This window comes from Bos indicus x Bos taurus, chromosome 23 (genome assembly GCF_003369695.1).
Source record: "Bos indicus x Bos taurus breed Angus x Brahman F1 hybrid chromosome 23, Bos_hybrid_MaternalHap_v2.0, whole genome shotgun sequence".
Taxonomy (NCBI): Eukaryota; Metazoa; Chordata; class Mammalia; order Artiodactyla; family Bovidae; genus Bos; species Bos indicus x Bos taurus.
Genome location: NC_040098.1, coordinates 23,129,480 through 23,155,086, shown reverse-complemented (window position 1 = coordinate 23,155,086; position 25,607 = coordinate 23,129,480). Strand labels below are relative to the sequence as shown.

Genomic DNA, 25,607 nt, shown 5'->3' with positions numbered 1-25,607 from the left:
AGTCCACGGGGTCGCAAAGAATTGGACACAACTGAGTGACTGAACTGAACTGAACTGATCTTCCAATGAATATTCAGGGTTGATTTCCTTTAAGATTGACTGGTTTGATATCCTTGTTCTCCAAGGGACTTATATATACTTTGATGTATATAAATATATATATATATATATAACTTAATCATTTTGGTATACAGCATTTTTAATTTTAAAATGTAATAGAAAGAAAAAACAGTTTAGACACTGTGTGCAAAGGATCATTTCTGTCAGCGGGCTGCTGTCAATCTACACCATATTTTCTTCAAACCAGCATTTACAGCAATCTGATTACAGAGCACAGTTTTCTCCAGTGGATGGGCGTTTTCACCAGTCTTGCCCCTTTTTTTTCTTGCAGCGTCACTGGAGTGCCTTGAGCTTATAGCCTAATTCCACACGCAGCGCAGCCCCTCTGCCTTATCAGCCTCCCACAGCCCGGGAAGCCTCAGTGTGCCTCTGTCCTTTGCCACAAACATGAGGTTCAAGTTCCCTCTCATGGCCATTGGCCTGGAAGTTGTCATGATTGTTTTATTTGCATTATTTGTTCAGTATGAAACGAGTGTGAACACTTCCAGGAATCCCAACAAGACTGAGTCAGCTGCCATGGACGTGGAGAAAACCATGGAATCGTATCCTTGTGAGTGAGCCGTGCTTCTTATTGTACATTTTTGGGTTCTCAGAATGGGAGGTCTGTGGATATTGTAACCTGTGGCGCTCTACATTGGAGCCCCTTGTAGAATTATGTGACAGTTCTGAGTGCTAAGGGTATATAAGTTTATGCTGGGACATTTGGTCTCTGCAGTTCATGTGTTTGGACAGAATCCGTATGTGTGAAACTATCAGAACAAGAAGCTGAGAATTGAATTAATTGATCGATTTTTGACCTTCTTTTTCTGTTTTTAATTTAAAAAATGTTTTACTGGAGTATAGTTGCTTTGGAGAAGGAAATGGCAACCCACTCCAGTGTTCTTGCCTGGAGAATCCCAGGGACAGGGGAGCCTGGTGGGCTGCCGTCTATGGGGTCGCACAGAGTCAGACACGACTGAAGAGTCAGACACGACTGAAGCGACTTAGCAGCAGCAGCAGCAGCAGCATAGTTGCTTTACAATATTGTGTTAGTTTCTGTCGTGAGGCAAAGTGAATCAGTTATATGTATACATATATCCCCTCTCTTCTAGATTTCCTTCCCATTTAGGTAAATGACCTTGCCTTTTCTTTGATTACTAGTTCTGCAAGGTATAAAAATATCCCTCCCCCACTGAAAAAAAAGACTTAAGAGTTAACTTTGGAGGAGAAACTAGAAACAAAATGTAATGGGGAAAGGGAACCTGGATTTCATGTGAGAGCCCTAAGGTATAAGAAGGGATATTAAGGATGATACAGGATATAAATGATACTGTTGTTTAGTCACTAAGTCATGACCGACTCTTTTGTGACCCCATGGACCACAACTCGCCAGGCTCCTCTGTCCATGGGGTTTCCTAGGCAAGAATACTGGACTGGGTTGCCATTTCCTTCTCCAGGGTATTTTCCTACCGGAGGGATGGAACCCACGTCTCCTGCATTGGCAGGCAGATTCTTTACCACTGAGCCACCAGGGAAGCCCTGGAAATGCTGTACTGAGGGTTTTATAATATTCTGAAAGGAAGACTGTTCCTCTGAGATGAGAATAGAATTGTGAGCACCCAACATAGTTTAAAAGCAGAACCCTTCCCTGGGAATGGCGACTGAAAGAAAGAAAGGATTTAGTTTCAAGTTTGGAAGAACAGGTTACGAAATATTTAGTATAACAATAATAATTACCATTTACTGACTGCCTATGATGAGCCAGGCATACTCCTCACCTTGTTAACTGGTGGGGGGGAGGAAGTAACATAATCCTATTATATAGACTGGTTTTTTAGTGAGGTATAAATAATTTATTATTTATTAAATGTTAAATTGTATTAAATTATTCTAATAGCAATATTTATTATAGTTCTACAGCCTATCTCTAAGCTTTTCAAAAACAATGTGACATTTGTTCTTTTATTTCTACATTTTTTGAGGGAACATATATAATGGGGGGCATTCTCGAGTAGAAATTATGACCTAGAGTTGCTGAGTCAAAATGCACCATCTCAAGTAAAGGATACAGTTAGGGCTGTAAGTCAGAGGCTCTGAGTCCACATCTAGTTCTCTTTACAGAGATATCCGAAAGGATTTGGGATGCAAGAATTTTACAATTTGCAAGTTCAAGAACACCAAAACAGAAAAGAATTCTGTTCAACTCTGTGCGCTTCTGTACATTTCATTTCATCATCTATTCTTCTGGCTCCAACTTGAAAGTATTGCTCACAGGATTTTCTATTATATCAGCTATATCATACATGAAAACAAGAGAGGAATCAAAAAAGAATGATGTCAAGAGCAGGGTGCTTTTTCATTTTACAGAGGAAACATCAAGTCACAGTTGTCAATAATAATAATAATTAACAATCAATGTACTTTGAAACAACACACACACACACACACACACACACACACCACAACCTCTTCCTCACCGTAAGGGCAGGAGGGCTGGGACACAGGCAGGGGCCAGGATAAAGGAGGGAGGATTCAAGCAATAGAGGCCCCTGGGAGCCCAGAAGAAAGGCAGTAACCAGAAGACAAGGTGACATTTTACATGGAAAACAGTCTTCTTGCATTCAAAGTGCTCTCCACAGCCCAGTCTATATACAATTCAAAGTTCTCCTTTCTAACAGGTCCACAGATACAGAGAACAGGCTTGTGGTTGCCGAGCAGGAAGAGAGGTCGGGGAGGGATAGCCTGGGAGTTTGGGATTAGCAGGTGCAAACTATTATATATAGAATGGGCAAAGTCCTAGTCGTCTAGCACAGGGAAGTATATTCACTAACCTGTAATAAATCATAAAGCAAAAGGGAAAAGAGTTCTCTCTTCAGTGAGGTGGCTCTCAAGATGTAAAATTCCATCTAGTGCTAATCTTCCAGTTCAGCTACCTTCTCACTGGTTAAAATACTTTGTAGAACAGCCCTAGAAATGACATGATTTTACTGATTATATGTATATATTTTTCCCCACATTTCAAAACAACCTATGTACACCAAACTTATGTAACAGCATAAGTCACTGGAGGGAAGTTTATGAAACATTCACTAATTAAGAAGCAAAGTTCAAGTCAACAAATATTTGAGAGTGCCTGCCCAGCACCATTGGAGAAGGCAAGCACCCCACTCCAGTACTCTTGCCTGGAAAATCCCATGAACGGAGGAGCCTGGTGGGCTGCAGTCCATGGGGTCGCTAAGAGTTGGACACATCTGAGCAACTTCACTTTCACTTTTCACGCTCCAGAGAAGGAAATGGCAACCCACTCCAGTGTTCTTGCCTGGAGAATCCCAGGAATGGGGGAGCCTGGTGGGCTGCCGTCTATGGGGTCGCTGAGAGTCGGACATGACTGAAGCGACTTAGCAGCAGCAGCAGCAGCCTAGCACCATGCACTGTGCCAAGCACAGGGATTCAAGACAGAAAAGGCTCAGTTCCCATCTAAGAAGCTTACAGTGCATTACGAGAGTTCTCAATTGCAGTATGCTGAAAGTCATGAATTTTTCACACTAACAGTGTGTTAGTCACTGTGTTGTGTCTGACTCTTCTGTGACCGTCGCCCAGCAGGCTCCTCTGTCCATGGGATTCTCCAGGCAAGAATGCTAGAGAGGGTTGCCGTGCCTTTCTCCAAAGGATCTTCCTAACCCAGGGCTCGAACCCAGGTCTCCAGCATTGCAGGCAGATTCTTTGCCATCTGAGCCACCAGGGAAGCTCTAAAAATAAATCAAGTGGGATATTAATTTACATTTGAAACAAATTCAATTGAATATAAGTTTATTCATCCCTCTCACTTACTGCATTCAGCTGTGCAATGCCGAGAAAGGGGAGAGGTCACAGAGACCTGGCCTCTGAACCCATCCCAGGGCACAACCACAGAAGTGGGTGGCACACCCGACGTCACATGGCACGTAATGACAGGCCCCAGAGAAACTAGCTCGACTCCATGGTTTCGGCTTTCATGGCACCCAGCAAAGAGGTGACCACTTTGTTGAGGCCAATACTTTGACAAGAAATGAGGCCCGACTGTGGCTGAGGCTCAGTGGTAAAGAATCCACCTGCCAAAGCAGGAGACGCAGGAGATACAGGTTCAACCCCCGGAGTGGGAAGTCCCCTGGAGGAGGGAATGACAACCCACTCAGTGCTCTTGCCTGGAAAAAGCCATGGACAGAGGAGTCTGGTGGGCTAGAGTCCATGGAATCGCAAAGAGTTGGACCTGACTGAGCGCGCAGGCACACGACTATGAACTAATCCTTGCTAACACGCAGAAAGACTAGAGAAAAGTAGAGTTTAAGAAGAAGGCTCTTTAAAGACTATTAGAAATTCTACAAACACAAGGTGTTTAATGCTTATGGGACATTAAAACCACATCAATGAATTCTTCATCCTCTGTTAAACATTAGAATCCATTAGCCTATCTTGTCACTCTGAGTGGATCGTTTGTCCATGTGTGACCTTGTTACATTGTACATTGATCACACTTGAAGAAGTACGGAAGATACAGCAACAGATTAGTACAAGGATTTATTTTTAAAATCTCCATTTAAGAAGGTCCCTATATTTATTCAGATTTTATTTATTTATTTACTCATGTTTGTCCACGACAAGGCTTTCAGGACCTTAGTTCCCAGCCAGGGACTGAATCCAGGTCACAGCAGTGAGAGTGTCGAGTTCTAACCACTGGACTGCCAGAGAATTCCTCCTTCAGTTCATCTATTACAAGAGATTCAGCAATCTAGATATATGTTACAGGCAAAGGGTTACTAACAGTGCCAGAAGACAATTCCTAGGAAATTATTTGCTTCTATTCTAAATGATACCTGAAATTGTTACAATAACTGAGTTAACATGCTGTGTTTTATAATCTAACAATAAGATGCTGGCCTCTGGTATGCTGCCTTTGAGTTGAACAGTTTTGTTTATGTGAAAGAACTGGAAGCAGTGAGTAGAAATAGAACTGAAATCTTGGCTTCTAACTACCTTCTCCACTGAGGGGCTCATTCCCCTCATGTGGAGGTCATGGCAAAGAAAGCACAAGGTAAACCAAGCAGGTATACACTAACGGGGATGTGTCAGGAGAACACAGGATCCTACGTGAAAGAACACCAATTAGCTGAATTGGGGGGCAGTGGCACCCCACTCCAGTTCTCGTGCCTGGAAAATCCCATGGACGGAGGAGCCTGGTGGGCTGCAGTCCATGGGGTCGGGGAGAGTCGGACACGGCTGAGCGACTTCCCTTTCACTTTTCACTTTCCTGCATTGGAAAAGGAAATGGCAACCCACTCCAGTGTTCTTGCCTGGAGAATCCCAAGGACAGCAGAGCCTGGTGGGCTGTCATCTATGGGGTCGCATAGAGTCGGACATGACTGAAGCGACTTAGCAGCAGCAGAGGACTAAGAATAAGAATAGTGTGATGATGATAGATTATAACACACTGAAACAAAGGAAAAAGACTTCATCGAGTCCATAGAGATATACCCTAAAGCAGGGTAAGGGGATCAGATTGGAGTTCTTTATATACAAATGCCAACTAATTAATTATAAATATATAATTTACAATTATAAAAATTATAATTTTGAAATTAAAAAATGTAACAATTGACTCTAGCAAGGTTCACCAATGACTGCTAAAATTATTAGGTAAAAAGTGATTGGGCAACTCAGGATGAAAGGTATATCCACAGGGAGCAATCTGGCAAAACAGTCTTAAGCAAGTGGTCTGATGTATCATCACCAGTAGTAAGACAAACAAATTATGTGCTACCCGGTATGATGAAATGGCAATTGCACAACACCATCTGTATTCATAGTCTTGCCAAAAATATATAGTCTGATTCTAATTTTGGTGAAATAAACAAATGCAAACTGTGGTACATTCCATATTAAAGGCAAATCAATACCACCAGTAAAAAGCACGGTGTGAAGTGAAGTGTAAGTCACTCAGTCATGTCTGACTGCAACCCCATGGACTAATAGTCCATGGAATTCTCCAGGCCAGAATACTGGATTGGGTAGCCTTTTGCTTCTCTAGGGGATCTTCCCAACCCAGGGATTGAAACCAGGTCTCCCTCATTGCAGGCGGATTCTTTACCAGCTGAGCCACAGGGAAACCCAAGAAAGCCTGGTGAGAGACTCTAAATTAAAAGAGTCTAAAGACATGTAATAAGGGCTTCTCAGGTGACTCAGTGGTGAAGAATCCACCTGCCAGTGTAGGAGATGCAGGAGATACAGGTTCGATCCCTAGATTGGGAAGATCCCCTGGAAGATGAAACGGCAACCCACTCCAGTATTGCTGGGATAATCCCATGGACAGAGGAGCCTGGAGGGCTACAGTCCATGGGGTCACAAGAGTTGAGTGACTGAGCATGCATACAAAGACACATAACAAACAAAATATATGAAACTTGAGTAGATAAAGGGGGTCAAAAAATCCTATAAAAGTACAATTGGGAAACAGTCAAATAAATTCAAATATAGATTCCAAATCGGATGTTACCGTATCCATGTTATATTTTTAGATGTGAGGATAATACTGTGGTTATTTAAAACAATGCTCTTTTGCTTTGGAGATTCACGCTGAAGTGGTTTAGGGCAAAATCTCATACTTTTCAATGGTTTGAGAGATATATCTGGAAAGAGAGAACAAATACAGAAAATATTAGCAACTGATAAATCTAGGGAAACAGTACATAGCTCTTCATTGTACTATTTTTTCCAAATATTTGAAATATATAAAAACAGAATATGTGAAAGTAGGGGAGGAAAGATACCACTACTGGGATACTACTTTCAGAAAAGATAAGTTCAGGACGAACCCCAGATGGTTCAAAAGATTGGAACTCACGCAGAACCAATCGCTATCTGCATGCAAACAGCTTGCCAGCCCTCAGTCATTAAAAAACAAACAAACCAAACCAAACCAGCCAACCAGCTTCTAATTTGAGAGTGAGTTGAACAGTTTTAACTATCTGATCCAGAAGAATCCTTTCTCTGAATAAGAGCCCTAGAATCCCAAACAGGCAAATTCTCAGCGGCCCTCACCTGTGAGTCATTTATTCCTGCATAAACTAGGCATCTCCGGAAAAGCTGGAGTTGCCAAACCTTCTGCTGGGTCTCCAAGGAACGAGCCATTTAGAGATTCCTACCTTAACGCTTGCACTCACTTTCCCCTGGAAGCATGCCTTACCGGCAGTACTCGTTCAACAGTCTATCTGAATAAATGGTAAATGGGCACAGACAAGCACATAAACACATGAACTAAAACCAGAGGGGCACCCACAGTGTTGCAGCCGTGCCCAGCGGCACTGTGCAGAGCGCCTGGTCCTTGAAAGTCATCTGGAAGTAGGCCAGGTAAAGAAGCGTTGGAGGTGGAGGAATTCCCTAGAGGTCCAGTGGTTAGAACTCGGTGCTCTCACTGCTCGGGCCCCAGGTTCAATCCCTGGTCAGGGAACTAAGATCCTACAAGCCACACAGAGTGCCCCCCCCCCAAAAAAAAGTCGGGTGTGGGGAGGAGCGGACATTCTAGGCAGCAGGCATGTACAGGAGGTAGAGGGGAAAGAAGGCTCCGTTTCATTTTGTTTGTGGTTGGTGGTGGAAGAGGAGAGTTGAAATCATCAATTACATTTTAAAGTTATCAGGGCTTTCAAAGATATCCTGGTCCAAGCTACATGTGATAGTAAAATACAGAATAAAATTACCAGACATTGCCAAATTTACTTTAGAGGCTAAAATTGCCTGCTATTGACAGAAACAGACAAATACTATATGACATCACTTATGCATGGAATCTAAAAAATAATACAAATGAATCTGTATACAAAACAGATACAGACTCACAGACACAGAAAACAAACTTATGGCTACCGAAGAGGAGAGGAATGGACAAATTAAGAGTATGGAATTAACAGATAAAAACTGCTTTACCTAAAATAAATAAGCAACAAGGATTTACTATATAGCACAGGGAATCTGACTCAATATCTTGTAAAAACCTATAATGGAATGTAATCTGAAAAAAAAAAAAAGTGAATCACAGTACCTTAAACCAACACAATTTTTTAAATCAATTATAATTCAATTTTTAAAAATTGCCAGCTATTGAGAATATCTGATTTAGATGGCAGTCCTTGAAACCTGTCAGAGTACTTCACAGAAATTCCAACCAGTAAAGAAATACCTTTTTCCTTCCATAAAGAATTCCTTTAATGCAGCATAATTGAACTGCGCCATAAAACTGACTTGATGACCCTCTCCCTAGTGCTTACCCACAAATAAATTTCTAGAGCAGGATGAAAGATAATGCATCATCCTAACTGTTTATAAACCTTTTTATCCATACCTTTTATACAGAATCATCTGTTGAGTCAACTTTGTAAGCTCTCTTTAGCAATTTAAATAATAGATGAGGTTCTAGGGGTCTGCCCTGGTGGCTCAGAGGTTAAAGCCTCTACCTGCAATGCGGGAGACCTGGGTTCCATCCCTGGGTCAGGAAGATCCCCTGGAGAAGAAAATGACAACCCACTCCAGTACTCTTGCCTGGAGAATCCCATGGACGGAGGAGCCTAGTGGGCTACAGTCCACCGGGTCGCAGAGTCGGACCCGGCTGAGCGACTTCACTTTCTTGAGGTTCTTAGGCCCCCTTGTGGCGAAAAGCAGTAACAAGCATGAGATTATAGGAGAAAAAAAAAATCGGACCACCGTCAACGCAGGACATCCCTCCCTCCTACAGCATATCTGGTTTCCCATCAGCTGTAAGAGCTACTCTGGGGACAACTAGGGAAATCTGAACATGACGTGCTAGATTATAATTATAAATTGTGATTATTCTGCCAGGAATGATGATGGTGTTATGATTGTGTAGAAAAATGTCCTTAAATTTTTAGGGATACATAAGTGTTCAGAAGTGAAATGTCATGTCTGTTATTTACTTCAAAATATTTCAAGAAAAAATAGGGGATAAAGCATGTACATAGCAAAATGTTAACAACTGTTAAATCTAGGTGATAGATATATTTGTGTCCATTATACTAGTCTTCTACTTTTCTGTAGGTATGAAAAATTTGTATAAGAAAAATTAAAAATAAAGGGGGGAAATGTCTGATTTACCACCAAAGGGGGAGAAGGATGGAATCTGAAGAATTATTCCTCCTAGTGTGAGTCATTAAAAATTGGCTAAGCCAATTTTTAAATTAGTTGGCTACTCCATATTTTTAAATCAGCAGACTGTAGGAGGAACAAGAGCACTCTAGGGGGAAAAAAAGAAAAAAAATTTAGAAAAGTAGCTTGAAGTAATGAAAAAACCCAGTGAAGGCAGTAGACTGGGTTCTTGCTCTAATTTTAGCTTTGTGAGTATAAGTAAATTATCTAATTTCCCTGGATCTTAGAGTCTGATCTAAAAACAAAGTAAAATGAACAACAAAGACCTATTGTTCAGCACAAGGAACCCTTATAATAACCTATGATGGGAGCACATCTGAAAAAGAATATAGACAGACAGGTATGAATTATTATGTTATATGTACATTTGAAATTAACACAATATTATCAATCAACTATGCATCAATAAAATAAACATCAGCAAAGGAAGTTGTAGAGCTAGGAGAGACGTTAGACTTCATCAAAGTCAAACTGTTCTTTAAAAGAGGAGAAAAACTGAGTTTCAGAAAGGTCTAATAAAATCATAGCAAGTCAGTAAGTCAGGCATATTCTCTGAGCTCCACTCCAACTATGACCTAAATCAAACGTTTACATTAAAAAGTGGTAAAAACAATTTGTAAAGAAAAAAAAAATATATATATATATATAGTCACCTATATTTCCAAAGCCAAACAATTTGACAGTTGCCTGTTGATAAGTCAGGTAAAATCCCAATTAATTAGTTTTCTGGATGGATAGGCAATGAGATGAAGGTGGGCATTCAGAATGTGGGTATAAGTCAAATTGTTGCCAGTATGCATTATCTCACTAGGAAAAAAAGACTGCAGCATTCTCCTCTCTGAGACCTCCTTCAAAGCTGCTAAGGAAAGAGAATCTTCAGAAATTTATTTTTTCCCTTCTCACCCTCCTCATACCGACTCTCTTGGGAGGTGGAGCCAATGAACAATAAAATGATCAAAAGACTCACTGCCTGGATGGGGTCAAAAAAAGGCTGATGCTGTGTGTGCCTGAATTAGAAGTTTGGGTCTGGTTTTCTCATTGTCTTTATTCTTAACATTTGCTGAACTCATGCACAAATGAGACTAGCTTCTAGACCACCAAAAGACCCTTGTGATTCAATACATGATGCCAACCTCTGCCTGTCCTGGGATCTGTCATGGAATAAGGCTGTAGGGTGAGTTCCCATACTTCCAACCAGCCCTTTTCAAATACTGGGAATCCTTGGAAACACAGCATCTTTATCCACTTCCAGGTGTATGATCACTGCTACAGATTAGTGCATCGGATTTAACTTGCAAAGTTTGAAAAAAATGTGATATACAAGTTATGTCGGAAGGAAAGTCAGGAAAGCTCTACAGAGACAAGGGGAGCCCCCAGGAAGGTGTTATAGACTCTACGAGCAACATTAGCCTGAAGGAAGTTTACTGGGGCATGTCTTATGATCAATACCTGCAGCAGAAGGGTTCGGGCAGAGAGAGAAAGCCTCAGGTGACCTTAGGAAACTCTGAGACTGGGATTGTCTAGCTTCAAGTGGCTCTTTTCCCAAGGCGAGGGGATGCTGTTGTGAACCAGTCATTGGGTTCAGGTGACCCAAGGGAAGGGCTGTGACTGGACAAGAGCGTTTCTCAGAGAGAAGTGAGAGCTGTCACTCGACAGAAACCCTACAGCCCCAGAAAATGTGGAATAGAGCCTTTTCAGTAGGCTTGCAAATGAGAACGCCAAAATGCCCTGAGGAGAGGTGACTTGCCCAAGGTGATTTGCCCAAGGTCACATGATCACGTGACACTGTTGGGGGAACCTCAGCCTCCATCTGCAGAACTAAGTCAAGAATTTGTTCCTCGAGAGGATACAGCCTTCCTTCCATTGGTTTAGAAAGTGTAAACAAAGACATCAATCTATATGACTTAAATAATGATCTGTTAAGATTTCCATTTGAGACGTAAAGATACCTTCTCAATCATTTAGTCAATAGTGCCTCATTCTTTATACGCAGGCTTTTGTGACAGATTCGGGGGTCAAAAGATAAGAAAGCCCTAAACCCTTCAACCGGGAAACTCACAATCTAGTGCAGGTAATGGACCCCTCATCAGATAACTATTACAGTATGATACGTGGTAAATAAATGGTAATCCAATGTAACAACTGCTAAAGCTGAGGTTTGGGGAAAACTGGAAGAAATATTAATTTTCCCTGGGAGTACTTGGAAAGTCTGCAAGAACAGGTGATTCTGGTACTGTATTTAGCAAAGGTATCCTCGCGTGAAAAGTAACAGAAAACTCTTCAGGGAGAGGATGAAAGACATATTGGTATGATAGTGCATAGTTTTCCAAGAAAAGGCTCAATCACTTGCCCAAGGTCTCCTCGCGGGTAAGTAGCCACGCTGGCACTGCAACCCAGCCTTTGGCTGTGCAGTTAACTTTCCTTTTGTGGTGTTTTCTGAAAAAGATGCAGCACTTAGTAAATGGAATATACTATGATGTCACACTTTCTCAGTGCTCCCCTTATGCAGATTTCTTTTTCTTTCTCCTCTTTTGCAGTCTTCCAAGATGTGCACATTATGGTATTCGCTGGGTTCGGCTTCCTCATGACCTTCTTGTGGAAATATGGCTTCAGTGGTGTGGGCATCAACCTACTTATAGCTGCTCTGGGACTCCAATGGGGCACTATTATACAGGGGATCTTTCGTAGCCACGGACAGAAATTCCTAATAGAAATGAAAAAGTGAGCACCCATTACTTTCCAATCATTGTGTTTTCAGAGCAGTTGTTTCTCTTCTTAGTCTCCTAAAAGTCAGCCTCTGAACTAGCTTGCAGATTGTCTCCCTTCCATGAAACAAAGATCATTGGGATCCAAGGATCTAAATCAATGCCTTGCTCAACTGAACTGGGCCATATATTCATGTGTATATGCTCTCTGATTTGCCCTTAAGGGTATAAGAAATCCCCTTCCATAAAATTATTATTCCTTTCATTTTAGCTAGAGAGGGCAAAAATGCTTCTTTAGTAATTTTTCTGAGGCTGTTTTTGACATGTAAAGGCTCTAGAAGGTAATTCATTTATCAGATCAACAGAAATAAGGTAAAACCCTAAAAGAAGTAAAGAACAGGTAGGCTAAAGGAAATGCGAGAGTAACTAAAGATTGCATGGTGAATGGAGGTGGAGGTGGGCAAGGAAGTGGGAGAGGACAAAAGTAGGTCTGGAAGAAGCACCTGATGGGAGGGAACAGATGGGGAGAGGGGGCTTGAACTCTGGACAAGGGGATGCTATATTCATTACAACTCACATATTTAAGTTGCGCATTGGTTTTCAACGTCTTCTTTCTTCTTCCCTCAGCATGATACACGCAGACTTCAGTACAGTCACAGTTCTGATTTCTTTTGGAGCTGTCCTGGGTAAAACAAGTCCAGTCCAGATGCTGATCATGACAATTTTAGAAATTACTGTCTATGCTGCCAATGAATATCTGGTTTTTAAGATATTATGGGTAAGGGTTCAATTGATACTTACCTAGCTTTGAACAGCACAACACACGTTAGATGCCCACCATAAATAAGCAGGGACAAACCTTGGTGGCCGTGACACCACAGCAAGTAATAATCATAGTCATCCTTCGAGTAACTATCATAAACTAGAAATTCTATAAACATTATCTAATTGCATTGACACCACAACAGTGTTAGACAGGTATTATGATGCATTATTATGATTCATTTATAGACAATGAAACTGATTATCACAGATACTAAATGACCAACTTGCCTGAATCTGAATTCAAATCCAGAATTTCCTAGCTCTACAATTCTTTTTATGTAAATACACTTTCTATCAATGACCAATTCCTATTTATATTTCAACTACTAAATGAATTGCCCTTTCAAAGTCTTTTATTAAAACTTTGATCAAATGTCTTCCCCTCCATGAAAATCTGATTGATTCCCCCAAGGGAAATTGAATATGTCAGGCACTCTCCAGTATTCTATTTATTCTCGTTGTTGTTCAGTTGCTAAATTGTGTCCATCATTTGGGGGCTTCATGGACTACAGCACAGCAGGCTCCTCCATCCTCTACTGCCTTCCAGAGTTTGCTCAAATTTGTGTCCATTTATGCTTCTATTGAACATATGACTTGATAACAAATACTTTGGCAAATTTCTAGGTATCATGTGTTGGTGATTCAGTTGCAAACGTCTCTTCTTAGAGTTTACAGTCTAGTGGGAGAGACAGAAATCCAACAAATATTCATACATTCAACCACCTACCCATAGAATCACAAACACACACACAATTATTACTATAAATTGCAACACATACTATGAAAAATAAATAGAAGGGCTCTGAGGAAATATACCTAGAAGACCTAATTTAGATTGTGGAATCAAGGAAGGTTTCTTTGAGGAAAGTGACAGCTAAACTGGACCTGAAAGGTATGTAAGAGTTTATCAAGCATGAAAATGTAAGTAAATTAACAAATTTGTATCATTTTTCTACTTTCATAAGTACACAGCAATGCCTTGGGTTTGGCACTCTGAACTTTCCCTCTAGAGACAAGAACTGTAGGAAACTGCATCATATCCACTCAGTGTTCTAAAGAGGGACATAAAATACATTTCTTCAAATGAATCTTGGACCTCAATTGGTTTTCATGTCATCATAGCAGAGTCAATGAATGCAAAAGTCACGCTTATTTTGTATCAGGTGCAGTGCCTAATATCGCACTAAGAATCTGTGTAACCTGAAAAAGTAACCTGAACTGTATTGAGTGCCCACTAAGGACCTAGGCCTTGAAAAACACTGTCCCATCTAAATCCCACCACAACTGTACTGGCTGGGTAACGTTTCTCCATTTCACCCAACTGGAGATTCAAAGAAGTAGAAATAATTTGTCTAAAGTCACATCAGAGAAGTACCTGACCTAGGACTGAAAGTCAGTTCTGTGTTGCTCCAATGCCCGTGCCTTTTCTTTTACATGATCCTGTTTTATTCCCCTTTCTCTGACACATTCATTCTCGCTCTTGATTTTTTTGTTTAACGCATGAAGCAGTCCTTAATGACCTCCCTCCTGTGTTGAGTGTCACCTCTATTTACATGAATGCTTTCCCCCCTCAGGCCTCTGATACTGGAGAATCGATGACCATCCATGCCTTTGGGGCTTACTTTGGTTTGGCTGTAGCAGGCATCTTGTATCGATCAGGATTGAAAGAAAAACATCCCAATGAAGAGTCTGTATACCACTCGGACTTGTTTGCGATGATTGGTGAGTTGGGATGAAGTTGCCTGATTCTTGTCTATTTGCTCAGACACAAGGGAATGCCTCTCTTTCCCCCTAACTCTTAGACAACAAAGCCTAAAAGTAAAGACAGCATGTCTGTGCCCAAGGTAAACGACTTCCTCTGGACTGTCTTTCATATTCAGAATGATTAATAATATCCGTTTCTGTGATTTACTGCAGGGTCTCTTTTCTTATGGATATTTTGGCCTAGCTTTAATTCTGCCACTGCTGATGAAGCAAAGAAACAGTACAGGGCCATCGTGAACACGTACTTCTCTCTTGCTGCCTCCGTGGTCACAGCCTACGCATGTTCCAGCCTTCTCGAGAGCCGAGGCAAGCTCAATATGGTGAGTGTCATGTTAACCCCCATGGAAGTTTGCTAAGTGACCCTGATGGCTGCTCTGATGAGTAACTCATTTCTGCATCACTGCTGAGCTGCCCGAACAAATCACAACACTGCAGACCTTGGAGAACAATCTGAAAATAACATTCCCTTATTTTTCAGATCTGTACTGTGACAAATTAAAAAAATATTATCAAGGAATTTACAGTTTTACAGGGAATATAGTCAGGTTTCCCAGGTGGCTTAGTGGGTAAAGAATCTGCCTGCAATGCAGGAGATGCAGGGGACAAAGTTTCAATCCCCCAGTTGGGAAGATCCCCTGGAGGAGGGCATGGCAACCCACTCCAGTATTCTTGCCTCGAAGATTCCATGGACAGAGGAGCCTGGCAGGCCACAGTCCATGGGGTTGCAAAGAGTCGGACATGACTGAAGCGACTGAGCATGCACACAGGAATATAATCATGCAAAAAATCAAAGATCTGAAACATGTTTCTTTACCGATAGAGCCAACTGTCCCCAAGTTTTCAGAAAATCTTTCTTAGAAACAGCACTTTCTATAAGGGTAGAAAAAGAGTGGGAGAATGCAAGTTGGTTCTATTTTTCTAACAGCAAATATTTCAAAGAAATAACAACTAAATGTACTGAGGGATCCTGAATGGTGGTTTAATTGCTAAGCCGTGTCAGAGGAGCCTGGCAGGCTACAGTCCATGGGATTCTCCAGGCAAGAATACTGGAGTGGGTTGCCGTTTCCTTCTCCAGGGATCCTGAATAGGATTCTGGAAAAGAAAAGGGATATTAGTGGGAATATTGGTAAAATTCAAATAAGGTCTTCAATAGTAGTACACCAATGCTAATTTCTTAGTTCTGTGATGATGTAAGATGTTAACATTGGGGGGAACTGGATGTGGTATATATAGAAATGCTCTGCAATATTTCTGCAACTTTTACATGTCTATAATTATTTCGAAATAAAACATTTTAAAAAATCCCCCATAATGGTCTTTTTAGTTTCTTGCCTATGAGCTAAAGAAATGTCAGTGAAGGAATAATCCTCAAATCGGCCACTCTTTCTAAGCTGAGAGAGAAAAAAGATATTGTATCAAAATATTTCTAAACATAGCTAAGAACATGTCTTTCAGTTCTCTACAAATTGTTTCATGAGAAAAATAAATGAAAACAATTAAAAGAAGCAATCATGCATGGCTCAGTGGATCTCTTTCAAAAGTACTGACAACCTTTTTTCCTTTGGCAGAACAGCCAGAATATAATTTTTCTGAGGAATTCTGGTAAATGGAAACTGGTTCCTCTTTTCTCCATTCTCAGATGTTCTCAGAATAGTGACACTTGGCAAAAGCTGTTGTCTTTGATGTGTAATACGTACATTTCAATGCCTTTAAATCCTGTCCTTGATTAGTGGAACATCAAGGACTCAACAAAGCACACAGCAGCCATAAGCCTGTTTCAGTTCACAGTAACCATAAACGCATTTCAAAGCTGCGTAAAGAGGCAGAACACTGCCAGAATAACTGCTGCATATTCCCACTCTCCCACAACTTCTCTTGATTCTGCCACATCCCTCCCCACCCTAGTCTTACTAACTCGATCTCTCGTGAACAACCAAGGAATCCTATAAGAAAGATACCACAGGTCAACTGCTGGGAAGAAAGGCTTTCTGGAACTACAAAGAGCCTTCTTAAATAAGAATCCATAACCCTCCCAACTAAAGAATGTATGTGGAATCCATCGACCCTGAGATTGCTACAGTCCTTCTAAACTCCAGCTCCTCTCGCTCACATTTCTGTGCTCCACTCAGGTTCACATTCAGAATGCAACTCTGGCTGGAGGAGTGGCTGTGGGCACTTGTGCGGACATGGAGATTCCCCCCTATTATGCTATGATCATTGGGAGCATTGCAGGAGCGGTCTCCGTGTTTGGGTTCAAGTTCCTGACTGTAAGTATTAACAGACACTCTCAGTCAAACTTTGGACCTGCCCCATCACCGTCTCATATCCCACCAGCAGAGAAACCTATGAAAAGTCCTTTCCTAAGCACCTCTCCTTGGAGCACTCAATGTGTCAGTGTTCCAGTGCTTTCTACTCTTTCTTGCCTTCTTTTGTGAATATTCGTTACTTGTAACAATATGAACTGAATGTTAACTACTTGTATTACTTTTCTCAGTTTTTGTTGTGGTTGACATTTGTTGATGATGTTTGCTTTGTGTAATTAAAGACTCTGAGCCATTTTCAGAGGATATAAGATCCCACCAGTAGGTAAGAATGAGCAGGACTTAAAATCACTTACTGTCACATCCACCTACTTAAGACTGAAATGAAAAGTTTTGCCACCAGTGTATTCAGATTCTTTGATGTAAGTGGGTTTCAGATGTGGATGGGAAACTGGCCTGGAGATAAACATTTTCCTGCATGTTCCTTTACTTTAGTCACAGGGCTCTCTATAGCTAACAAAATAATAAGGCTTCCTCTTTTTACAATTTCAGCCACTTTTCACTACTAAACTGAGGATCCATGACACCTGTGGAGTCCATAACCTACATGGCTTACCTGGTGTGATAGGAGGCCTTGCTGGCATCATCACCGTAGCCTTGGAGGAATCTGACTCGTGAGTGAAAGAATGTTTTCCTATTCCCCAAGGTCAAGTGCTGTTTCCTCTCACTCTTGGAGAAATCTGACTCGTGAGTGAAAGAATGTTTTCCTATTCCCCAAGGTCAAGTGCTATTTCCTCTCACTCTTGGAGAAACCCAGTGATAAGAGTTTTTTCTTTAGCAATCCAGACCACAGTTTGTAAGTACTGTTCTTACTGAAGCCAAAGAGACATAACCGAGGGCCAAAGAAACATTTCCCAATTTGCATTTTAATAATCTGAATAGACACACGAGAGAAAGTAGGCTTGATTCTTGCTCAGTGGCCAGATTTGGGGTAGATTTCATGGTTAAGAGTCTAGTCCTTGGGTATACAGATTTAGCAACAATTTAATTTACTCAAGAGGAGTTGAGGGGGCAAACCTTGGAAAGTCCATTCACATGTGTGGGCAAAATTCACACATATCTCACAGAGTAGATACAATACTTTGTCCTAGAGTCAAGCATACTTACTCACATGTGTCTATTCAGATTATGAAAATGCAAATTGGGTTTATTGGCAAACATAGAACAAGGAGAAGTTAATATACTTAGGGGACATTTTTTCCAAATCATGGCAGCCTAACTTTAATAATGCTGTTAATTTTGTCTAATCCAGCATTTTGCAAGTCTATTTTATCATGGAATATTTTTCATCAGAACATTTTTTAATACCTTGTAAAAGATCTTGGTAAATTCTGGTAAAATTAACAGACAGCTTACAAAAGAAGAAAATCAAATGAGTATCATGATGGTGTGATAACTCACCTAGAGCCAGACATCCTGGAACGTGAAGTCAAGTGGGTCTTAGAAAGCATCACTATGAACAAAGCTACTGGAGGTGATGGAATTCCAGTTGAGCTATTTCAAATCCTGAAAGATGATGCTGTGAAAGTGCTGCACTCAATATGCCAGCAAATTTGGAAAACTCAGCAGCGGCCACAGGACTGGAAAAGGTCAGTTTTCATTCCAATCCCGAACAAAGGCAATGCCAAAGAATGCTCAAACTACTGCACACTTGCACTCATCTCACACGCTAGTAAAGTAATGCTCAAAATTCTCCAAGCCAGGCTTCAGCAATACGTGAACCATGAAATTCCAGATGTTCAAGCTGGTTTTAGAAAAGGTAGAGGAGCCAGAGCTTAAATTGCCAACATCCTCTGGATCATCGAAATAGCAAAAGAGTTCCAGAAAAGCATCTATTTCTGCTTTATTGACTAGGCCAAAGCCTTTGACTGTGTGGATCACAATAAACTGTGGAAAATTCTGAAAGAGATGGGAATATCAGACCACCTGACCTGCCTCTTGAGAAACCTACATGCAGGTCAGGAAGCAACAATTAGAACTGGACATGGAACAACAGACTGGTTCCAAATAGGAAAAGGAGTACGTCAAGGCTGTATACTGTCATCCTGCTTATTTAACTTTTATGCAGAGTACATCATGAGAAACGCTGGACTGGAAGAAGCACAAGCTGGAATCAAGATTGCCGGGAGAAATATCAATAACCTTAGATATGCAGATGACACCACTCTTATGGCAGAAAGTAAAGAGGAGCTAAAGAGCCTCTTGATGAAAGTGAAAGAGGAGAATGAAAAGGTTGGCTTAAAGCTCAACATTCAGAAAACTAAGATCATGGCATCTGGTCCCATCACTTCATGGGAAGTAGATGGGGAAACAGTGGAAACAGTGTCAGACCTTATTTGGGGGGGCTCGAAAATCACTGTAGATGGTGACTGCAGCCATGAAATTAAAAGACGCTTACTCCTTGGAAGAAAAGTTATGACCAACCTAGATAACATATTAAAAAGCAGAGACGTTACTTTGCCAACAAAAGTCCGTCTAGTCAAGGTTATGGTTTTTCCAGTGGTCATGTGTGGATGTGAGAGTTGGGCTGTGAAGAAAGCTGAGCGCTTTCAGCTTTCAGAAAGCTGAAGAATTAATGCTTTTGCACTGTGGTGTTGGAGAAGACTCTTGAGAGTCCCTTGGACTGCAAGGAGATCCAACCAGTCCATTCTAAAGGAGATCAGCCCTGGGTGTTCTTTGGAAGGAATGATGCTAAAACTGAAACTCCAGTACTTTGGCCACCTCATGCGAAGAGTTGACTCATTGGAAAGGACTCTGATGCTGGGAGGGATTGGGGCAGGAGGAAAAGGGGACTACAGAGGATAAAATGGCTGGATGGCATCACCGACTCGATGGACGTGAGTTTGGGTGAACTCCGGGAGTTGGTGATGGACAGGGAGGCCTGGTGTGCTGCAATTCATGGAGTCGCAAAGAGTCGGACACGACTGAGTGACTGAACTGAACTGAAACCCTTTCTGAGGAAGATATTTTCATCATTTCTGAAGAAAAAGGTGGTTCTTGTATATGTGCTTATAAGAATTTGTGAACATTAAGAGTTTCAAAGAAAATACATGAGATTAAAGAAAAATTGTAGTAACTGTTTGCTGGTATGTCATGCTGCACTCTGGCCTGAAGGTGGCAGGCATGCACACCCTCAGGAGATGCGGTTTTTATTGCCAGGCATCTTGGACAAACAATTCTGCATTTTTTGCCTCCTAGGACTAAGACGGTCAGTCAGGCAGCCGCGCTAGGTTCATCCATTGCAACAGCACTTGTTGGAGGGCTAATCACAGGTGAGCATAAAAAATAAACATTTCCCTCTATCTCATGCTCTCAACATAATAGATATTATTAAACATTGGTAAACAAAATTTTTCTACACTTCTGACAGTAATCAGGTAAGCTCCAGGGGATGACTTTATAACAGTATTTTAATTACTAAGCAGGTTGATTTTCCTTTTCAGCCTCATAACCATGACTTATTTTCTCCCTGCTTTCACAGGTGCGATTTTAAAGATTCCTTTCTGGGCACAGCCACCTGATGAGGACTGCTATGATGATTCTGTTTATTGGGAGGTACTGTGTAGTGTTCTAAGGATGCATATGATGACTATACTAGGCAACGTTCTGCCCACCACATGTCTAGATGTCTGTGTGGCATCCTTATGACAAAATTGGTTGAACTCCCTACTTATAGAGAGAAATTGAAACAATGTGCCCAGGAAGATAAAATCAGAAGCTATGATATCTTGCAAAGCAGAAACTAGATGAAGGAAAAACAGACTTTAGTTGACAAGTACCCTTTCACTCCTCCAAGAGCAATTAAAAAAAAAAAGCTCCTCATAAAAATATAGGAATCCTGGGCAGCTGTGTGAGATTTTACATCACATATAAGTAGACCGAGCAGGTGGGACATGCAGGGTTGAAGAATCTTGGTGAGGATACAAGAAGTTCTGTGACTCACGAAACATTAGCTTCTTTCCATCCTCCAGTTTCTACCTCTTTATTTCGTTGACATTTTCTTCCAAATTATTTCCTGCAAAGCCTAAGAGTGAAAGATACTTGGATGCGTTCAAATGGGATTTTCAAAGAGAACAGGTTTGCAAAAGAGAATATAGTCAGGATGGGCGGGATAAATATTTTTGTTCGTTTCTTCCCAACTCAAACAATTTTTATTCCCAGTTCTTTCTATACTTGAATAATAACTACAGAAAATATCTTTGTTTCGATACTAACCTGTGATAAGCCCAGTGAAAGAAAGTATAAAAAGTGCCTTAATCTTTTTTTTTTTCTTAAGGTTCCTGAGAGGAAAGAATATGACAACCGTTTCCATGAACTTCTCTCTACCCTCCATTAGAACGTGAAGCCTAATCCTGTGCTTCAGCTTCTTGTCCCATTATCTAGACTTGAAACAAAATGGCAGCTTCCATGAGTATATGGAATGGAATGGATAGATCCTGAGCCCTACATATCCAGTGAGAAAACATTTTAACAAAATCTGGAGCTGTCTCTTCACATCAGTGATTGTTTAATTGAAGAAATGTGACTCATACAACAGATGGTCAAATGGATTCTTGCCAGTGGGTAGTTACAGGGTGAATATTCCATGTATTTTCTTGTATTTTTTTCCACATGGAGGAGGATTTACAATGAAACCAGCACTTTCTAATCATGTCAGTTCCTTACTGTACATACTATGTCTCCAATCCCAAAGATTATAACTGAAGCTAATGAAACAATAATTTATGTAAGAAATAAGAAGGAAATGTATGTATGTAAACAGTAATATGATTTTTCTTTGACAGTGCTTTCTGGATTTTAAAAATGGTCTATTTTAGAAGAATTGTGTTTTATTTGGCAGACTTGCTGAGGATTTAAATTCAGGAGGCAGTCTCTGAAATAGCTTTGAGGACTGTTCCAAAGAGCAGGAGCAGGGGGTGGGGTGGGGTGGGGTGGGGGACAGGGTACATAGGAGTTTTGCAACAAAGACCAGGTGATCAGAACATCAAAAAATTACTGATTAAAGAAAACCAGGTATTTCAAGTTAATGAATTTAACTCTTTTCTAAGTATGCAAGAGTCTGAGCTCACTGCAATCATTCATTTGATTTGCACCTTAGCTCTCTAGGGTCAAGTCTCGTTCTTTTCCTTCCGGAGTCCCCTCAAGGTGCACTGCTGAAGGTGCCTGCAGTGACTGAGGGCTTGATAGTGGGCATTCTGTGTTTTCATCCTGAGTTCCTTCAAGGCTCACCCTTGGGAACAGAGTTAGTGGCTGGTGGCTGCAACATCTTTCATATTCTGATATGGCAGGCAATATTTTTCATTCACAGTTTGAATATTCTTATACTTCACTTCTTTTGCATGTTTACTATTTGAAACAAGAGCTCAAATGCTATCTGACCAAAGTCTATTTTGTATAAAATGCCAGTGGATTAAATGTCATTATAAAATAAAATGTTTGTCTTTGGCTCTTTTTTCTTCTGTGGTTAGAATTCACTTTAGTAACAAGCACCTGCCCACACACACACACATACACCAAACATTGTTCATGTTTAGTCCATACTCAATTCAAAGAAATTGTTACTGGACTGTGAAGAAGGCTGAGCACCGAAGAATTGATGCTTTTGAACTGTGGTGTTGGAGAAGACTCTTGAGAGTCCCTTGGACTGCAATGAGATCCAACCAGTCCATTCTGAAGGAGATCAGCCCTGGGATTTCTTTGGAAGGAATGATGCTAAAGCTGAAACTCCAGTACTTTGGCCACCTCATGTGAAGAGTTGACTCATTGGAAAAGACTGTGATGCTGGGAGGGATTGGGGGCAGGAGGAGAAGGGGACGACAGAGGATGAGATGGCTGGATGGCATCACTGACTCAATGGACGTGAGTCTCAGTGAACTCCAGGAGTTGGTGATGGACAGGGAGGCCTGGCGTGCTGCGATTCATGGGGTCACAAAGAGTCGGACACGACTGAGCGACTGATCTGATCTGATCTGATCTGAACAACTTAATTAAATTTGCCCGTTCCAGTCCATTTTAGTTCACTGATTCCTAAAATGTTGATGTTCACTCTTGCCATCTCCTGTTTGACCACTTCCAATTTATCTTGATTCATGGACCTAACATTCCAGGTTCCTAAGCAGTGTTGTTCTTTACAACATCGGACTTTATTATCACCACCAGACACATCCACATCTGGGCGTTTCCAGTTTGGCCCAGCTTCTTCATTCCTTCTGAAGCTATTTCTCCACTCTTCTCCAGTAGCATATTGGGCACCTACTAACCTGGGAAGTTCATCTTTTGGTGTCATATCTTTTTATCTTTTCATACTGTTCATGGGGTTCTCAAGGCAAGAATGCTGAAGTGGTTTGGCATTCCCTTCTCCAGTGGACCACATTTTGTCAGAATGTCTTGGGTGGCCCTACATGGCATGGCTCATAGTTTCTTTGAATTAGACAAGGCTGTGAGCCATGTGATCAGTTTGATTAGTTTTCTGTGATTGTGGTTTTCATTCTGTCTTCCCTCTGATGGATGAGGATTAAAGGCTTGTGGAAGCTTCCGGACAGAAGGGACTGGCTGTGGGGAAACTGGGTCTTGCTCTGGTTCTGCTAATGAGTGGGGCTGTGTTCCCTGCCTGTAATTTGGCCTGAGGCCAAACTATGGTAGGGGTAATGGCATTAATAGCAACCTCCTTCAAAAGGACTTTCACCAGCATGCTGCAGGTCCCAGGATTGTAGTATTCAGTGCCCCTGTCATCCCGTGCCTCAAAAGAGACTCCTGGACATTCATAGGCAAGTCTGGATCAGTCTTTTGTGGGGTCACTGCTCCTTTCTCCTGGGTCCTGGTGTGCAAAATTTTGGTTTGTGCCGTCCAAGAGTCTGCTTCCCCAGTCCTGTGGAAGTTCTGTAATCAAATCCCACTGGCCTCCAAAGTCAAATTCCCTGGGAGTTCTCAGTCCAGCTCCCTGGGAGTTCTCAGTCCCTTTGCTGGATCCATAGGCTGGGAAACCTGCTGTGGGCCCTAGAACTTTTGCAACAGTGCAAGAACTTCTTTGCTATAATTGTTCTGCAGTTTGTGTGTCGTCTGCTCGGTGGCTCTGTGGTGGTATTAATGGTGACCTCCTCCTAGAGGACTTATGCTGCACGCCACACCTCCCAGGTCTGCTGCAGCCAGAGCCCCTGTCCCTGCGGCAGGCCACTGCTGACCCCCGCCTCCACAGGAGACCCTCAAACACTCCAAGGCAGGTCTGGCTCAGTCTCTTGTGGAGGTCACTGTTCCTTTCCGTGGATCCTGATGCACACAAGGGCTTTGTCTGCACCCTCCCAGCATCTCTGGCAGGCATGAGGTTTAATTCTAAATGCAGTTTCTCCCATCCTACCGTCTTGTGCGGGCTTCTCTTTGGCCTTGGATGTGGGGTATCTCTTCTTGGTGGGATCCAACGTTCTGCTATTGATGGCTGCTCAGCAGCTAGTTGTGATTTTGCTGTTCTTGCGGAAGATGAGCTCACGTCCTTCCACTCCACCATCTTGACAACCGTGGTTTACTTACTTATATAAGTATTTTTTTAAAAAATCAAGTTAATGTCTCATGTTATAGCATAAGTTTTTAAAAACTGAGTTTGGTAAAGGTAACCAACATAATCATATAAAATCATTTCTAGAGAAATAACGTGAAATTTTTTTCTCTCTGTTAACTGTGAAGATTTTTCTTCTGTTTCAGGAGTCCCGAACTCTTGCCAGGATGTGCTTAAGTATCAAGGAGGCCTTTTCATAATTAATAGGACTTCAGAACTGAAAATCTACAATAACAGTGAATTAATATATTATTCCTCTGGAAAAGCTGTATTTAAAATATTTTACAGACAAATAGGTGACTTTTTTCAAACCTACTTCAATTTCTCTTTCAAATGGGCTTTCTGAAGTGTGCTTACTTATAAAAGCCCACTGTCCCCTCTCCTGCTGATCATCACAAAGAATCATCTTCATCACCAGGATGTCCCAAGACCTCCTTGTTCCTGCTGATCATAAGGCAACATTCAGAGGGTTTCCAGAGAGTTCATTTGGATATGCAAGTCAATAGGTTTCAAAAAAAAAAAAAAAACACCACAAACATTTATTCTAAAATGGCTATTTGAGGGACTTCCCTGGAAGTTCAGTGGTTAAGACTCTGTACTTCCAATGCAGGGGAAAGGGTTCACGCCCTGATTGGGGAACTAAGATCTCACATGCCCTATGGTGTGGCCATAAATAAATAAAGTGTCAGCACATATAGTAAAATTGAAATGATACAGTGAAGATTAGCACAGCCCCTGCACAAGAATGAAATGTACTTCATGAAGTATTCAATATTTTTTTAAAAGATACAAATGATTAGGTATAAAATAAACTAAAAGGATATATTGTACAACACAAAGAATGTGGCCAATATTTTATAATAACTATAAGTGGAGTATAAACTTTAACAATTATGAATCACTATATTGTGATTATATAATATTCTACATCAACTTATAGACTTATGTAATACTCTACATCAGCTATACTTCAGTAAAGTTGTTCCTTGATATTTTTGTAGGTATTTTTTAATCAACATAAATCCAATGTCACTTTTCCGTATATTTTATTGTTATCCTCCTGAGATTAAATCTATTAAAGAATGGCCAAATATCTTCAGAAAATAACTTGGATATTTTGCTCAATCAGTTCAGTTCAGTTCAGTTGCTCAGTCA

At 41.1% G+C, this 25,607-nt stretch overlaps 1 protein-coding gene and 1 pseudogene across 3 annotated transcripts; both read left to right on the top strand.

Moving 5' to 3' along the window:
- Nucleotides 1–440: 440 nt before the first annotated feature.
- On the top strand, nucleotides 441–22,336 carry RHAG (Rh associated glycoprotein). 3 transcript variants are annotated; one of them, XM_027524927.1, is made up of 10 exons: nucleotides 444–670; nucleotides 11,826–12,009; nucleotides 12,621–12,771; nucleotides 14,393–14,540; nucleotides 14,736–14,902; nucleotides 16,712–16,849; nucleotides 17,396–17,517; nucleotides 20,102–20,175; nucleotides 20,385–20,458; nucleotides 21,180–22,336. In XM_027524927.1, exons 1-10 carry the CDS (start codon nucleotides 508–510, stop codon nucleotides 21,237–21,239), a joined length of 1,281 nt encoding a protein of 426 aa, XP_027380728.1. In that variant the 5' UTR covers nucleotides 444–507; the 3' UTR covers nucleotides 21,240–22,336. The 3 variants fall into 3 exon arrangements, 2 of the variants coding, with proteins under 2 accessions (XP_027380728.1, XP_027380729.1); XM_027524928.1 differs by lacking the exon at nucleotides 444–670 and adding an exon at nucleotides 8,701–10,462; XR_003508172.1 differs by lacking the exons at nucleotides 20,102–20,175; nucleotides 20,385–20,458; nucleotides 21,180–22,336 and adding an exon at nucleotides 17,655–18,332 and having other exon boundaries at nucleotides 441–670; nucleotides 17,396–17,581.
- A 2,798-nt stretch (nucleotides 22,337–25,134) lies between these two features.
- LOC113882373 lies at nucleotides 25,135–25,231 on the top strand (annotated as a pseudogene).
- The last annotated feature ends 376 nt before the right edge of the window (nucleotides 25,232–25,607 follow it).

Excerpts from the sequence above, each read along its gene's own strand:
- RHAG (XM_027524927.1), top strand. The coding sequence starts at position 508 with ATGAGGTTCAAGTTCCCTCTCATGGCCATTGGCCTGGAAGTTGTCATG. Across the intron at positions 12,772-14,392 it reads TGGTTTTTAAGATATTATGG|GCCTCTGATACTGGAGAATC; the intron begins GTAAGGGTTCAA and ends TTCCCCCCTCAG. Across the intron at positions 20,459-21,179 it reads ATGATTCTGTTTATTGGGAG|GTTCCTGAGAGGAAAGAATA; the intron begins GTACTGTGTAGT and ends TTTTTTCTTAAG.